General features: G+C 39.3%; 1 protein-coding gene across 1 annotated transcript in view; it reads right to left on the bottom strand.

Annotated features, from left to right (window-relative positions):
* The window catches only part of ENPP3 (ectonucleotide pyrophosphatase/phosphodiesterase 3), an 88,277-nt gene that overhangs the window by 33,684 nt on the left and 36,504 nt on the right, over positions 1–18,089 (bottom strand). Inside the window, exons 7-12 of the mRNA NM_001075923.2 lie at positions 17,084–17,163; positions 15,180–15,299; positions 14,528–14,637; positions 13,003–13,068; positions 12,296–12,368; positions 1,138–1,246 (exon numbers count right to left, since the gene is read on the bottom strand). Of these exons, the coding sequence (NP_001069391.1) occupies positions 1,138–1,246; positions 12,296–12,368; positions 13,003–13,068; positions 14,528–14,637; positions 15,180–15,299; positions 17,084–17,163 (558 nt within the window). The remainder of the gene's footprint in view (positions 1–1,137; positions 1,247–12,295; positions 12,369–13,002; positions 13,069–14,527; positions 14,638–15,179; positions 15,300–17,083; positions 17,164–18,089) is intronic.

Below are 18,089 nucleotides of genomic sequence, written 5' to 3'. Positions count from 1 at the left end.
TCAGGTTTATACGAAAGAATGGATAGGAATTATAAACAGATCACCTGTTCAATGTAGATCAGTTAATTTTGAAAAAGAATGTTCTCTATAGAGAGCTAATTTATAAAATTTGATTTGTACATAAGGCAAGATGAAATACTTTCATCCAAAGTATAGCATACATTTTTATAAAACAATAAAATAAGTAGGAGAACAAAGTTTAAAGAATATTTATTTTTCATAAGGGTCTTATTTAAATATATATGAGCAGCATATATTCCTAAAAAGATTTGTAGTTAACTCTTTTTTTTATTTGAAGATTTTTCAGACTCAGTCCATACTTTTCCTTGTATTATTTTTATTTACTTCATTATTTGTATGTTTTATAATTTCTTTTAACAAGATATGTATTAAAACATTTCCCTTAACTTTAGAGCAATTAGAAACTCTTTAATTACTATGTTTCACATCATCTTGATGTCCTAAGATATAAACAGAAGTTCTATAGACATGCTCCTTTTCATCTTCTTGTCCCTCTAGGCCACCCCATCCAGAAAAGATCCACCTCTCCCTTATGTACTTCCTCACACACCATATCGAGGAAACTTCTCAGCATTGAGTTAGCACTTTAAAAATATTTGTTGAATGAATGAGTACTTTAAAAATGAGGTTGCAGAGGGCGTGGCAGCATCTCACCTCCTTACACATTCAAGTTAACTGAAATGGAAAGCTAACCTCAAGTTGAGAAATGTGGAGTGCTAGGACTTTAGAGAAGTCTATTCACGTGATTCAGAAAAAATACGCAGGACATCGTAAAGCTAGCCAACACAGTCAATTGAAGCCAATCTATAGGAAAGAATCATTTACTGAAAAAAGAGGCACTTTTTGTGATTGAATAACAGCCCAAATGTATCCCTATAGAGCTCTAACTCCATCTTTACAGAAAATGAAATGTATGGATACAGTTTTCAGAATGACTGTTAGAATAATTGAACTTAAAGTATAAATTTTAGTCCTCTAGTCACAGCCTACCATTCTTAGTGCATTCAAGAGCTTCTAGGTCTAGAAATACAGACTCTAAAATTCCTTATTATATTTGTGTGCTCCCCAAAGTGATAAGATAGAATCAATGATAAAATATGATTTAAAAAAGCATACCATGGTCAGCCAAAAGGATTATATTGACACAATTGACTAAGTTTCTCTGCTTTAGGCCTTCCATTAACAATCCAAAAGTTTTATCTACCAACTGTAAGGCTTGAATTACCTAAAAAGAAAAAAAAAAATTGAAGTTAAGATTGTCTTCATGAATTGAGGCTTAATTAATTAAATTATTATCTAACGGAGTAAAAATTAAATACATTTCCTTCTCTGAAATTGTTGGATTTTGAATAGGATATCAGAGCCCAGCACCCATGCTACATGTACAAAAGACCAATTCCTTATATTCCTATAGACAAAAAAAAATTAAGGCATTTTCCATAAGACAGAAGACTAGGCAATAAATATCTGAGAAAAAGTATTCAACATCAACAAACATTATTCAACTGAAAATATTTTCCTGATTGTGTCCAATGCTGGGTAGTAGAGTTGGTAGACACTTCCATAGGAGCCCAAATGGTTGCACGTGTTCTAGAAGACTGTGTGACAATGTGTAGCCAGAGAGTTGGAAAGGGGTGTAAGTTGTAACCTAATAATACTGTTCCTGGGTGTTTATCTGAAGTAAACAGAGTGCAAATGGAGATTTACATGCAAGGCCAGTCATCACATTATTTATTTACAATTTAAATACAAGAAAAAAAATTATGCCACATCCTTCAGTGGGCATACTCAATAGCCACTAAAAAAAAAAAACAAAAAAACATAGGAAGACAATCACAATACAATGTTACATAGAAAATGTTAAAATCAAACTGTATACACACTCATACATATTGCATAATGCAATTTTGTTTTAAAACATGTTTAGTGTTTCATAGTAAAAGCACACGAACAGAAAACCAAGATAAAATATCAGATCAGAACAGATCAGTCGCTCAATCGTGTCCGACTCTTCGCGACCCCATGAATCGCAGCACGCCAGGCTTCCCTGTCCATCACCAACTCCCAGAGTTCACTCAGACTCACGTCCATCAGGTCAGTGATGCCACCCAGCTATCTCATCCTCTGTCGTCCCCTTCTGCTCCTGCCCCCAATACCTCCCAGCATCAGAGTCTTTTCCAATGAGTCAACTCTTCACATGAGGTGGCCAAAGTACTGGAGTTTCAGCTTTAGCATCATTCCTTCCAAAGAAATCCCAGGGCTGATCTCCTTCAGAATGCACTGGTTGGATCTCCTTGCAGTCCAAGGGACTCAAGAGAGTCTTCTCCAACACCACAGTTCAAAAACATCAATTCTTCAGCTCTCAGCCTTCTTCACAGTCCAACTCTCACATCCATACATGACCACAGGAAAAACCATAGCCTTGACTTGACGAACCTTTGTTGGCAAAGTAATGTCTCTGCTTTTGAATATGCTATCTAGGTTGGTCATCACTTTCCTTTCAAGGAGTAAGCGTCTTTTAATTTCATGGCTGCAGTCACCATCTGCACTGATTTGGGAGCCCAGAAAAATGAAGTCTGACACTGTTTCCACTATTTCCCCATCTATTTCCCATGAAGTAGTGGGACCAGATGCCATGATCTTCGTTTTCTGAATGTTGAGCTTTAAGCCAACTTTTTCACTCTCCACTTTCACTTTCATCAAGAGGCTTTTGAGTTCCTCTTCACTTTCTGCCATAAGGGTGGTGTCATCTGCATATCTGAGGTTATTGATATTTCTCCCGGCAATCTTGATTCCAGCTTGTGTTTCTTCCAGTCCAGCGTTTCTCATGATGTACTCTGCATAGAAGTTAAATAAGCAGGGTGACAATATACACCCTTGACGTACTCCTTTTCCTATTTGTAACCAGTCTGTTGTTCCATGTCCATTTCTAACTGTTGCTTGCTGACATGCATACAGATTTCTTAAGAGGCAGATCAGGTGGTCTAGTATTCCCATCTCTTTCAGAATTTTCCACAGTTGATTGTGATCCACACAGTCAAAGGCTTTGGCATAGTCAATACAGCAGAAATAGATGTTTCTCTGGAACTCTCTTGCTTTTTCCATGATCCAGCGGATGTTGGCAATTTGATCTCTGGTTCCTCTGCCTTTTCTAAAACCAGCTTGAACATCAGGAAGTTCACGGTTCACATATTGCTGAAGCCTGGCTTGGAGAATTTTGAGCATTCCTTTACTAGCGTGTGAGATAACTGCAATTGTGCAGTAGTTTGAGCATTCTTTGGCATTTCCTTTCTTTGGGATTGGAATGAGAACTGACCTTTTCCAGTCCTGTGGCCACTGCTGAGTTTTCCAAATTTGCTGGCATACTGAGTGCAGCACTTTCACAGCATCATCTTTCAGGATTTGAAAGAGCTCAGCTGGAATTCCATCACCTCCACTAGCTTTGTTCGTAGTGATGCTTTCTAAGGCCCACTTGACTTCACATTCCAGGATATCTGGCTCTAGGCCAGTGATCACACCATCGTGATTATCTGGGTCATGAAGATCTTTTTTGTACAGTTCTTCTGTGTATTCTTGCCATCTCTTCTTAATATCTTCTGCTTCTGTTAGGTCCATACCATTTCTGTCCTTTATCGAGCCCATCTTTGCATGAAACGTTCCTTTGGCATCTCTGATTTTCTTGAAGGGATCTCTAGTCTTTCCCATTCTGTGGTTTTCCTCTATTTCTTTGCATTGATCACTGAAGAAGGCTTTGCTATTCTTTGGAACTCTGTATTCAGATGTTTATATCTTTCCTTTTCTCCTTTGCTTTTTGCTTCTCTTCTTTTCACAGCTATTTGTAAGGCCTCCCCAGACAGCCATTTTCCTTTTTTGCATTTCTTTTCCATGGGGATGGTCTTGATCCCTGTCTCCTGTACAATGTCACGAACCTCAGTCCATAGTTCATCAGGCACTCTATCTATCAGATCTAGGCCCTTAAATCTATTTCTCACTTCCACTGTATAATCATAATAGCAAGGTACTATTAACAGTGGTTGTCTCTGAATAGTGAATTGGAGTTCATTTTTATTTTGATTGTATTCTTTCATGATTTTAGATTTTTTCTACACTTTATAAATATAGTATATTGAATTGACTTAAGATTTAAGTGAATAAATTTTTAACTAACATGACTTCATTATTTTTTTCAGTAAATAGAATGTATAATAGCAATGGATTGGGAAACTGATTGCATTTTTTTTTTTTTTTTTGAGAAAGAATTTTACAAGCCAATTACTATTAGTGCACTATCTAATGAAATTCTCTAAGTAAATATTCATGGATGGTGCTATTGGAATTTCCAGTTATAGAGACCAGGAAACTTGAGGTTTAACTTAAAGATCTAGAACAAGTTAATGTTTCTCCATCTGTTTTGCCTCTTCTTAAATTTCACATGAGGCTTAGTCTTAATCCTTCTGTTCTCCTGCTTCACTCTTTCTTTCTTTAGGACATCTCCTCTTCTATGACTGTCTATATGCTGCTAAGCAGTCTGATCTTCATCTCCTTTGAGCTCTAAATCCACATTCGCAGTTGCCTTCTGGACATCTCCATTTAGACATCACAGGCATCCCAATTACAAAATAATGTCTTCTAAGAAGATCCCCTTCCGTGGCCTTACTGGAATGAACCTGCCTGCTTATGCTAGAAATCTGAAACTCTCCTACCCCATCACCTGTCTCACACAAAGTCATATGAAGTCTATCTCTTAATCTCAAACACATCTTCTTCTATCCACAACGGCTATCACTATCATGGTCCAAGTCACTACCATCTCTTTCTTGAAATGTTGCAAAGTCTAACTCATCTCTCCCTACTTTCCCTTGCTTCCTCTAACCCATTCCTCTTACACAGTAAAAGTGGTATTTAAATTCACATAGATCTGATCAGGTCCTTCCCTGATTAAAATGCTTCAATATTTTCATTGCATATTTTACGGCCTAGAAGAACTTGCAAGATTTGGTGCCTGCCTCCTGTTATAGGTTTTCCCTTAGCCCTCTCCCCTAGTTCATAGTGCTCCAGACATTAGTGGGAGATGGTTCTCCTTCGGCATCCACACAGCACCTGGCATAGAGCAGTACATGGTAGGAGGTAGCTGCTATTATTATTTTTACCATCATCATATTGTCTATGTGTCTAGCCACCTATCCATTTGTCTGTCCATCCATTGCTCATTTTATGTTTTCTTCTAATGTGCTCAGCTCCTCCCTTAATCAGGCCATTTGTAAACTTTTTTTCCCTTTTGTTATTCAGAGAACGTTCTAACCAGCCTTAACCCAGACTACGTTAACCCCTCAAGATCTCTCAGGAAATCCTGATCTGTTCCTTTGAAGTACTTATCCAAATTATACTCAAAATTTATTTGGATACTGAACCAGAGTGCTGTATAGAAGAAAAAGGTATGGTGCCTAATGTCAGCCATAGGGATCAGACAAATGCAGATTAGAGCTGTTGTTTAGTTGTTAAGTCGTGTCTGACTCTTTGTGACCCCATGGACTATAGCCCACCAGGCTCCTCAGTCCATGGAATTTTCCAGGCAAGAATACTGGAATAGGTTGCCATTTCCTACTCCAGGAGATCTTCCTGACTCAGGGATAGAATCCGTGTCTCTTGCATTGTCAGGTGGGTTCTTTACCACTGAGCCACCTTGGAAGCCTCAGATTAGAGTATCTCTCTCAAATCAAATCAAACATGGATAACAATTAAAATGGAAAAGAAGAAATGGTGAATATGTTTTAGATAGTTACTAAGCCTCCTGGAGAGCACAAACAGAACCTTGTGCTCATCAGGACCCAGGAGAAAGGAGCAGTGATCCCACAAGAGACTGATCCAGACTTGCCTGTGAGTGTCCAGGAGACTCCAGGAGAGGTGTGGGTCGGAGGTGGCCTGATGCAGGGTTGGGGGCACTGAGTGTAGCAGTGCTGCATGCGACCTTTTGAAAGAGGTCACCATTATCTTCATTACCTCCACCATAGTTTGGCCCCAGGTAAATAAGAGGGAGGGAACACAGCCCCACCCATCAACAGAAAATTTGATTAAAGATTTACTGAGCATGGCCCAGTCAATGCAAAGAAACAGAGGAAAACAACAGAATGGGAAAGACTAGAGATCTCTTCAAGAAAATCAGAGATACCAAGGGAACATTTCATGCAAGGATGGGCTCGATAAAGGACAGAAATGGTATGGACCTAACAGAAGCAGAAGATATTAAGAAGAGATGGCAAGAATACACAGAAGAACTGTACAAAAAAGATCTTCATGACCCAGATAATCACGATGGTGTGATCACTGACCTAGAGCCAGATATCCTGGAATGTGAAGTCAAGTGGGCCTTAGAAAGCATCACTATGAACAAAGCTAGTGGAGGTGATGGAATTCCAGTTGAGCTCTTTCAAATCCTGAAAGATGATGCTGTGAAAGTGCTGCACTCAATATCCCAGCAAATTTGGAAAATTCAGCAGTGGCCACAGGACTGGAAAAGGTCAGTTTTCATTCCAATCCCAAAGAAAGGAAATGCCAAAGAATGCTCAAACTACTGCACAATTGCAGTTATCTCACATGCTAGTAAAGGAATGCTCAAAATTCTCCAAGTCAGGCTTCAGCAATATGTGAACCGTGAACTTCCTGATGTTCAAGCTGGTTTTAGAAAAGGCAGAGGAACCAGAGATCAAATTGCCAACATCCACTGGATCATGGAAAAAGCAAGAGAGTTCCAGAAAAACATCTATTTCTGCTGTATTGACTATGCCAAAGCCTTTGACTGTGTGGATCACAATCAACTGTGGAAAACTCTGAAAGAGATGGGAATACCAGAACACCTGATCTGCCTCTTGAGAAATTTGTATGAATGTCAGGAAGCAACAGTTAGAAATGGACATGGAACAACAGACTGGTTACAAATAGGAAAAGGAGTTCGTCAAGGCTGTATATTGTCACCCTGCTTATTTAACTTCTATGCAGAGTACATCATGAGAAACGCTGGACTGGAAGAAACACAAGCTGGAATCAAGATTGCTGGGAGAAATATCAATAACCTCAGATATGCAGATGACACCACCCTTATGGCAGAAAGTGAAGAGGAACTCAAAAGCCTCTTGATGAAAGTGAAAGTGGAGAGTGAAAAAGTTGGCTTAAAGCTCAACATTCAGAAAACGAAGATCATGGCATCCGGTCCCATCACTTCATGGGAAATAGATGGGGAAACAGTGGAAACAGTGTCAGACTTTATTTTTCTGGGCTCCCAAATCAGTGCAGATGGTGACTGCAGCCATGAAATTAAAAGACGCTTACTCCTTGAAAGGAAAGTGATGACCAACCTAGATAGCATATTCAAAAGCAGAGACATTACTTTGCCAACAAAGGTTCGTCAAGTCAAGGCTATGGTTTTTCCTGTGGTCATGTATGGATGTGAGAGTTGGACTGTGAAGAAGGCTGAGAGCTGAAGAATTGATGTTTTTGAACTGTGGTGTTGGAGAAGACTCTCTTGAGTCCCTTGGACTGCAAGGAGATCCAACCAGTGCATTCTGAAGGAGATCAGCCCTGGGATTTCTTTGGAAGGAATGATGCTAAAGCTGAAACTCCAGTACTTTGGCCACCTCATGTGAAGAGTTGACTCATTGGAAAAGACTCTGATGCTGGGAGGTATTGGGGGCAGGAGCAGAAGGGGACGACAGAGGATGAGATAGCTGGATGGCATCACTGACTCGATGGACGTGAATCTGGGTGAACTCCGGGAGTTGGTGATGGACAGGGAGGCCTGGCGTGCTGCGATTCATGGGGTCGCAAAGAGTCAGACACGACTGAGCAACTGAACTGAACTGAACTGAGCATGGCCCTGAGCATCAGAACAACAACAAATTTCCCCTTCAATCAGTCTCTGCCATCAGGAAGCTTCCATAAGCCTCTTTCCTTCTCCATCAGAAGGCAGACAGACCGAAAACCACAATCACAGAAAACTAAGCAATCTGATCACATGGACCACAGCTTTGTCTAACTCAATGAAACTAGGAGTCATGCTGTGTAGGGCCACCCAAGACAGATGGGTCATGGTAGAGTGTTCTGACAAAACATGGTCCACTGGAGAAGGGAATGGCAAACAACTTCAGAATTCTTGTCTTGTGAACCCCATGAATAGTATGAAAAAGCAAAAAGATAGGACACTGAAAGATGAACTCCCCAGGTTTGTAAGTGCCCAATATGCTGGAGATCAGTGGAGAAAAAACTCCAGAAAGAATGAAGAGACAGAGCCAAAGTGAAAACAACACCCAGTTGTGGATGTGACTGGTGATGCAAGTAAAGTCTGATGCTGTAAAGAACAATATTTTATAGACACCTGGAATGTTAGGTCCATGAATCAAGGCAAGTTGGAAGTGGTCAAACAGGAGATGGCAAAAGTAACATCAATATTTTAGGAATCAGTGAACTAAAATGGACTGGAGTGGGCTAATTTAACTCAGATGACCATTATATCTACTACTGTGGGCAAGAATCCCTTAGAAGAAACAGAGTAGCCATCATAGTCAACAAAAGAGTCTGAAATGCAGTACTTGGATGCAATCTCAAAAATGACAGAATGATATCTGTTAGTTTCCAAGGCAAACCATTCAATATCACAGTAATCCAAGCCTATGCCCCGACCAGTAATGATGAAGAAGCTGAATTTGAATGGTTCTATGAAGACTTGCAAGACCTTCTAGAGCTAACACCCAAAAAAGATGTCCTTTTCATTATAGGGGACTGGAATGCAAAAGTACAAAGTCAAGAATACCTGGAGTAACAGGAAAATTTGGCCTTGGAGTACGGAATGAAGCAGGGCAAAGGCTAATAGAGTTTTGCCAAGAGAATGCACTGGTCATAGCAAACACCCTCTTCCACCAACACAAGAGAAGACTCTACACATGGACATCACCAGATGGTCAATACCGAAATCAGATTGATTATATTCTTTGCAGCCGAAGATGGAGAAGCTCTAGATAGTCAGTGAAAACAAGATAGGGAGCTGACTGTGCCTCAGATCATGAACTCCTTATTGTCAAATTCAGACTGAAATTGAAGAAAGTAGGGAAAACCACTAGACAATTCAGGTATGACCTAAATCAAATCCCTTATGATTATACAGTGGAAATGAGAAATAGATTCAAGGGATTAGATTTGATAGAGAACCTGAAGAACTATGGACGGATGTTCATAACAGTGTAGAGGAGGCAGGGATCAAGACCATCCCCAAGGAAAAGAAATGCAAAAAAGCAAAATGGTTGTCTGAGGAGGCCTTACAAATAGCTGTGAAAAGAAGAGAAGTGAAAGGCATAGGAGAAAAGGAAAGATATACCCATTTGAATGAAGAGTTCTAAAGAATAGCACGGAGAGATAAGAAAGCCTTCTTCAGTGATCAGTGCAAAGAAATAAAGGAAAACAATAGAATGAGAAAGACTAGACATCTCTTTAAGAAAATTAGAGATACCAAGGGAACATTTCCTACAAAGATGGGCACAATAAAGGACAGAAATGGTAGGGACCTAACAGAAGCAGAAGATATTAAGAAGAGGTGGCAAGAATACACAGAAGAACTATACAAAAAAAGATCTTCACGACCCAGATAATCATGATGGTGTGATCACTCACCTAGAGCCAGACATCCTGGAATGTGAAGTTAAGTGGGCCTTAGGAAGCATCACTACAAACAAAGCTAGTGGAGGTGATGGAATTCCAGTTGAGCTATTTCAAATCCTAAAAGATGATGCTGTGAAAGTGCTGCACTCAATATGCCAGCAAATGTGGAAAACTCAACAGTGGCCACAGGACTGGAAAAGATCAGTTTTCATTTCAATCCCAAAGAAAGGCAATGCCAAATAATCCTCAAACTAGCACACAATTGTACTCATCTCACACGCTAGTAAAGTAATGTACTTCAACAGTACATGAACTGTGAACATCCTGATGTTCAAGTTGGATTTAGAAAAAGCAGAAGAACCAGAGATCAAATTGCCAACATCTGCTGGATCATTGAAAAAGCAGGAGAGTTCCAGAAAAACATCTACTTCTGCTTTATTGACTACCCCAAAGCCTTTGACTGTGGGGATCACAATAAACTGTAGAAAATTCTGAAAGAGATGGGAATACCAGACCACCTGACCTGCCTCCTGAGAAATCTGTATTCAGGTCAGGAAGCAACAGTTAAAAGTGGATATAGAACAATAGACTGGTTCCAAATAGGGAAAGGAGTACGTCAAGGCTGTATATTGTCATCCTGCTTATTTAACTTCTATGCAGAGTACATCATGAAAAACGCTGGGTTGGATAAAGCACAAGCTGGAATCAAGATTTCAGGAGAAATATCAATAACCTCAGATATGCAGATGACACCACCCTTATGGCAGAAAGCGAGGAAGAACTAGAAAGCCTTTTGATGAAAGTGAAAGAGGAGAGTGAAAAAGTTGGCTTAAAACTCAACATTCAGAAAATGAAGATCATGGCATCCGGTCCCATCACTTCATGGGAAATAGATGGGGAAACAGTGGAAACAGTGACAGACTTTATTTTGGGGGGCTCCAAGATCACTGCAGATGGTACTGCAGCCATGAAATTAAAAGATGCTTGCTCCTTGGAAGGAAAGTTATGGCTAACCTAGACAGCATATTAAAAAGCAGAGACATTACTTTTCCAACAAAGGTCTATCTAGTTTAAGCTGTGGTTTTTCCAGTAGTCCTGTATGGATGTGAAAGTTGGACTATCAAGAAAGCTGAGTGCCAAAGAATCAATGCTTTTGAGCTGTGGTATTGCAGAGGACTCTTAAAAGTCCCTTGGACTTCAAGGAGATCCAACCAATCCATCCTAAGGGAAATCAGTTCTGAATATTCTTTGGAAGGACTGATGTCGAAACTGAAACTCCAATACTTTGGCTACCTGATGTGAAGAACTGAGTCATTTGAAAAGAGCCTGATGCTGGGAAAGATTGAAGGCAGGAAGAGAAGGGGACATCAGAGGATGAGATGGTTGGGTGGCATCACTGATTCAATGAACATGAGCTTGAGTAAACCCCTGGAGTTTGTGATGGACAGGGAAGCCCGGTGTGCTACAGTTCATGGGGTGACAAAGGGTCAGACTCGACTGAGGGACGGAACTGAACTGAACTGAAGCCATTCACTCTTAGAATAACCTGATTAAGTTTTGAATTCTGTGAGTCAAGGGTGGCATTGAAATATAAAAGGTGACTAATGGGTTCCATGGGCTTTCCTGGTGGCTCAGTGGTAAAGAATCTGTCAGGCCAGGTAGGAGCTGCAACAAATGTGGATTCAATCCCTGGGTCAGGAAGAGACCCTGGAGTAGGAAATGGCAACCCACTCTACTCTTCTTGCCTGGGAAATCCCATGGACAGAGGAGCCTGGTGAGCTACAGTCCATGAGGTCGCAAAAGAGTCAGACACAGCTGAGCAACTAAAAAAAACAATGGGTTCAAAGTGGTCAGACTTGAGCGCGGCTTATATTAGAAATCACTTTGATTTAATGAGAAGGAAAAAGAGGGTTATTCCTAACCAGCAGCTAAGTCACACTAGCAAAATAAACACACTTGCATTCCAACTAAGGACAACCTTGATGTGATTCTCCGTGGGGTAGGGAGACACCATGCTCACAGGACCTTTACCCCTTTACATTGTGTCTAGGACAATGCAGCCTCGAGTGGGTTTTAGAAGAGAATCAGCTTGTTTAAAAAATCACACTTAAGGACTATATTTCTGTAGTAAGTACAAAATGGTTTAGATAATGAAGAGACAAGTATTGAAGAGTCTACTTTAATTGTAATGGGGGTTTAGACAGGGAATTACTCTTCCTGATCAGTAATATATTGTCTATATGAATTCTTAGGGAACTGTGGTTTGATTGACAGCTGGATAGTCCACAATGGAGTTCCAGGTGACATGGCTTGAAATGGGGTGCATTAACATATTGACACACAGGATCTAGCCTTGATGTTCTTGTTACATGAAGTAACAACACAGCATCTAAGTATTCAATAAATGTTATCAAATTAATCAAGATGTGGTTAATAAGACAGATATTCTTTTCAGACTTTTAACTATTTTGTGGCTAATAAAGCAGATATTTTTTTATATTTTTAACTGTTTTTATGTCTTCATATATATACCACATACACTTGTACTCAGTGGAAATTAAAGAATAGCATTTCATATTGTGGGTGAAGTTCAGATGAGTTTACCTTTATTTAAAAAAGAAAAACTTACTCCGGCACTGACTGGTCCATAATTGTGTCCTTGAGAATCAGGTTCTTCCACGTATATGGTGTAAAAATCAGGTCTAGAGTAAAATCGAAACGGAGAGAGACGTTATCCATTTGGAATAGAGGTACCTGTTGGATCTGGCAGACTTGTGGATCTGGAACTTTGTGGCAGCTTCTTCCTCTTTTCCTCTGGTCTTGCCTTGTCTTCCTGGAGAAGGCAATGGCTACCCACTCCAGTATTCTGGCCTGGAGAATTCCATGGACTGTATAGTCCATGGGGTCAAAAGAGTCAGACACAACTGAGTGACTTTCCCTTTCACCTCCTTCTCTTCATCCAGGCCCAGTGGTTCCACTTGGCCTTGGCAGGAACAGTGGTCCAGCAGGAAATAAACAAGACCTTCCAGGGTGTAAGCACTGGTCTGACTCAGTTCTGAAAAATCTGTCCTGTTCTTGCTGTTAAGGCCTCTCTTGATGTGCTTCAGCCTTTGTGTTTCCTGGTTTATGACTTTTACCGATCCTTTGTTCTGCCACACAAGTTCTTTCTTTAAATGCCTAGTTATAGGAATAATTCTTGAAAAATGCCCATAAAAAGGAAATGCCAAGTTTTTTTTTTTTTTTCTCCCAAAATAGTCATTTAAAGTAAAGAAATACTTTCACTTTATTCCCACAGATATCCTGCTGAGCCAGCACTTCCCTGACACTAAGTATTACCTTTCAGCTTTGGGTAGGTCCAGCCACTTTAACAATGTAAAGATCCTCTCTTCATATGTGACACTTCTGAAATGAAAAGTAAAAATAACTTTAAAAAATTCATCGACTCAAGGAGAACTTCATTATATTCCTACTCAAGAAGGCAGATTGATATTTTCGGATGTTTCTTTTGTGTTCATATACTATAAGAACACTGAAAGGGATTTAATATTATTCGAAGAGATTCCTGTTTTCAACACCTATACAGAGATACTTGTGCCTTGATATAGATTGTGTATTGCTTTCTTTCCTTCTCATTCATCTCTCCTTCACTGTTACTCCAATTAAAATAAAATTGTTTTACATTAGTTACTATTCATCCATTCAATTTGCTTATTTTTGTTCACTTCATTCATTTGTGCAGTTCTGTGTACTATCTATTGTCAGCCATAATTTTGTTCCTTTAAAGTGGAATTTATCAGTGAGAAAACCAAAGATGCCTTCCTTCCTAGAGGTCATATTCAAGTCGAGGAAGACAAACACCAAATAGGCCTTTTGTTGTCATTCAGTCGCTAAGTTGTATCAGACTCTTTGTGACCCCATGAACACCAGGCTTCGTGACCCCATGAACACCAGGAAGCACACCAGGCTTCCCTGTCCTTCACTATCTCCCTAAGTTTGCTCAAACTCATGTCCATTGAGTCAGTGATGCCAATAAATAAATTACATAGTGTATTAAAAAGTGATAAATGCTATGGGGGAAAAAAGGAAGACAAGAACCAGAATAAGGGGCACTGGAGAAACTCAAGTGGGAGGATTTGAATTTGAAATCTTAGTGTGATCAGGCTAAGACAGTATTGATAAGGTAGTTTTTGAGCAACAGCCAGAAGGAGGTGAGGGAGCAGGCTATGCAGATAAATGGAGTCAGATTATATCGGGCAGAGGAACAGCCTTCTCAGAGGCCCTGCAGTGGAAGCAAGCTTGGTGTCCTGGTGTACTGGGGTCACCAAAAAGGTCAGTATAGCTTGAGAAGGGTGAGAGAACGGAAAATAGTAGGAAAGGAGTCTAAGAGGCAAGGGGATAGCAGGGCTCATACCAACCAGGGCTTGTTGGCTTTATTTTGTACGAAACTGAGAGCCTTGAAAGTGAGGGGTGCAAAACAGTGTCGTATTCAGACTTGTTTTTTTAAAATAATTATTCTGGCTGATGAATTGAGAATAGATTACAGGAAACAGACATAGAAAGAGGGAGATGTGTCAAAAAGCAACTGAGGTAATACAGGCAAAAGAGGAGGACAGCTCAAACCAGAGTTAGTGCTGGAAGTAATCAAAAATTCTCAGACTGCATATAGCTTGAATTAGAGGCACAAGCATTTACTGACAAACTGGATAAGGGATGTAAGAGGGAGGAATCAACATTGATTTCAAGATTTTTGGCCCAAATAACTGGAAAAATAAAATTACCATTATGATCAAGACCAAAAAACAAACAAAAAATTCAAATCATTCCTGCCTAGATGGGATTACATTTGCAGGTGTTTTCCTACCTGTTGTAAATCTTATATATGGAAGGAAAGGTGCCATTTATAGCTACATCCGATCCTGGCCAAAAGTAAGTACCAACTTTTAAACCTTGATACATTGCTGTCAGCCAGATCTATAAGAAGAGAAAATTTCAAATAAGTGGAGGTCAAGAAAATAATCAGTTTGAGTAGAAATGGCACTATTCATGAGAAACTGAACAATATTAAACCATTGAAAAATGTATTTAATTATTAAAAGGTGTTGAAATTGTTTTGAATTTGTCCTTGCAGCAGTTTTAAAAAGTTATTATCTAGGTATCCACTTCAAAAATCAAAAAACATAGGAAGGCAATAAGAAAGATCATTTTTCAAACTGGTAAAATTGTACAGTTCTTCTCTCCTTTTTAAAGATTTATAAAATGTAATGAGTTAAAAAGTTAACAGATAAGCTTTCTGAGTAACTTCCAGGTTGATATATTTATAATTCAACATCCAAGTCTCAAGGCAACTTAGGTGAACAATTATATACACTGAAAAGATTCAAATCATAATTATAAATAGTGCTGAAACACCTTCCCACCCTTAGCCGTGAGAAATTAAAAAGACAACATAAAACTCAGAGTGGAGAGAGAAGAGTGATCCATTGTCATGTGGGGACATGGAGAGTGACACATACTGGTTGCCCCTGCCACCAAGCTGGGTTATCTTTCTCCTTTGAAGAAAGTGAAAAATTCTTGTTGAGGTTTATGTCATACATATTATTGTCAATGATGCCATGTGATTCTGGATACAACCCCTAAAATGATAATTTCAGAAAAAAAGATTTAAGATAAAATAATACATTAACAAAACATGCATTTAAATTGAAATAGCATAAGACCTGTAACTCTTATTTGAAAAGAAGTCATATACCTTTCAATATAAAACCCCTAGATCTGAACCCAAATACCAAATACATATATTACTATTACATATACACCAGTTCCACCATGGTCTATAGCTGCAAACGAATGATGTTAGGAAGATGATTTGTGTTGATGGTTTTAATTTTACTCTTATGTTATTAATAACTGCTAATTATAGATTCTATATTACAATAATGATTAGACACTGGTTTATTGGCAATAAGAGCAAGATATTTGTTACATAGAAGCTATTAAGTATCAGATGTTGGCCAATGGGTTAAAATGTGTTATCAGCACTCTAGAAGGAAGCCTGTCAAGTCTCTGTGCTTCTCCCTGTCATTCATCCATCAATCCAGTCATTCATTTAGTCTGGTCACAAAGACTCATTCAATCATTCCACACATTTTCACTGAATGTCTATGATACCATAGGCAATTATAACTACATTTAGGTAGACTTTTAGGGTCATTATTTCAGAACATTACTATATATATGAATATGGATACATGCACATATATAGAATATTAATAGCACTTATGCATAATCCCTTATTTATATAGACATATGGTGGTGCTAGTGGTAAAAAAAAACCTGCCAATGCAAAAGATATAAGAGATGTGGGTTCAATCTTGAGTGAGGAAGATCCCCTGGAGTAGAAAATGGCAACCCACTCTAGTATTCTTGCCTGGAAAATTCCACGGATAGAGGAGCCTGGCAGGCTGCAGTCCATGGTGTTGCAAAAGAGTTGGACATGACTTAGCGACTAAACAACAACATATGTATATATGTATGAGCACACACACATATATGTATTATATATTATGTATGTAGACTTATATGTGTGTGTGTGTGTGTGCGCGCACGGTTCGGGCGCTCAGTTGCTCAGTCGTGAGACCTGGGTTTGATCCCTGGGTCAAGAAGATCCTCTGGAGAAGGGAATGGCAACCCACTCCAGTATTCTTGCTTGGGAAATCCCATGGACAGAGGAGCCAGGGGGTCTACAGTCCATGGGGTTGCAAAGAGTCACACACGACTGAGCAACTAACACACAGTAATAAAAGACTAAATGCAAAGTAGTAAAAAAAATAATATTCTTTGGCAAGAAAGGTTGAGGCAGAGGACTCCTTAAGATGTGCCCTGAATCTATAAATATTAAAAAACTTAATCTTCCTTTGAGTTCTTTCACGTAAGTCTTCTCGTACACTGAGGAGAATTCATTGCTTTATTTGCTTTATTTAAACAGATATAGCCAGTTTGAATTCAACTATGAAACAAGAGACTTCACCAAATTAAATATAATTTTTAAAACTAGATAGGAAAGAGATTCTCCACATCAAAGTGGCTGTCTTCATACATAGCCTACCATTCCCACAGACCTTCAGATAAATGGGGGCTAATCGAAAGATCAGAGTAGAGGGTATTTCCCATGTTCCAGAGGCTATCCTGGCCTGTCGCAGAGATAAATGAGCTGAGCACCGGGACACTCATTCATAGATAACTTCTCATAGCCCTGGATTGGCCTCATACTCAGACATTCCTTCCCAGCCTGAATTAAGCTGTGATCGCTACCACACGTGATCCTGAATCTGGGCTTGGCCAGCTCCTGCCTCAGCATGTCTGGTGTGGTCAGTCCCTTCGGGGGTCTGTCAGCCTTGCCACTGGATGAAGCACTTACCGTGACAATGGTATAATGATTTGGGAAGGTTTTGGTCGGATAGGCAGGTCTCAGGTATTGTGAATGAACTCCACATGTTTCTGCAACAAAGGATAGTGGGAAATTAAGACGTTGTTTCTTCCTCAGAAGTTGTTTGAATAACTAAAAATATGAACATGAAAGTTTCCCAGAGAAATAGAAAACTAACCAGGGGGTGAATTGCAGATAGAAAGAGGTTAAAATGCTGATGCTTAAAATTCCTCTCAAGGAATGACAGTTTTCAGGAGAGGAGAGTGCTAAGTCAAGGATCAGGAAAATTTTTCTGTGAAGAGCCAGATAATAAATAAATAAGCTTTGAGCAAATGGCATGGCTCTGTTATAACAAAACTGTATTTGTAGACATCAAGACAAAGAAATTTCATGTAATTTCTTTTGTGTGGCACAAGGCATTCTTTTTTTTCCCCAACCATTTAAGAATGAAAACAATTCTTAGCATCAGCAGACCATACGGAAATAAGCAGAGTGGGTCAGATTTGGCCCACAGACCCAGATTGCTGACACCTGAGCTTAAAAGACCCTAAACTTTTAACACCGTGCCAGTTGTATTTGCGTTTGCTGTTCCTCTCTTTCTGACCTGGCTCATTAAAGTAAAATTTTCTATATAATATTTGCTTCCCAATATAGCAAAAACCAATACAACTGTCTAGATAACTGAAAAGGAATTTGACTTGTGTGAATGCACAAGCCCATGCCACGTAGTAATGTTTACAAAATTAACTTTCCACCTTATTATTTTCAGTACAGTTTCCATTTGATCAGTGAAGTTTCCTGTGCTCTGTTTTCCGCAAAGCATGGCATTAATTTTGCTTTCAGTTATTTTGTTGTTTTCATCTGTGCAATAACCTTGCTTAAGAAAGTCAGAACCACTAAGGCACATTACTATTTCCTCTGCAAGAGTGACGTATGAGACATTTTCTGTACCAAAATTCTATCACCTCTAATTCTAAAAGAGAACTTCACCACGAGA

This window comes from Bos taurus, chromosome 9, assembly GCF_002263795.3.
Source record: "Bos taurus isolate L1 Dominette 01449 registration number 42190680 breed Hereford chromosome 9, ARS-UCD2.0, whole genome shotgun sequence".
Lineage (NCBI taxonomy): Eukaryota > Metazoa > Chordata > Mammalia > Artiodactyla > Bovidae > Bos > Bos taurus.
Note: the sequence above shows the minus strand (reverse complement) of the source record. Positions and strands in the feature narration are given on the sequence as shown.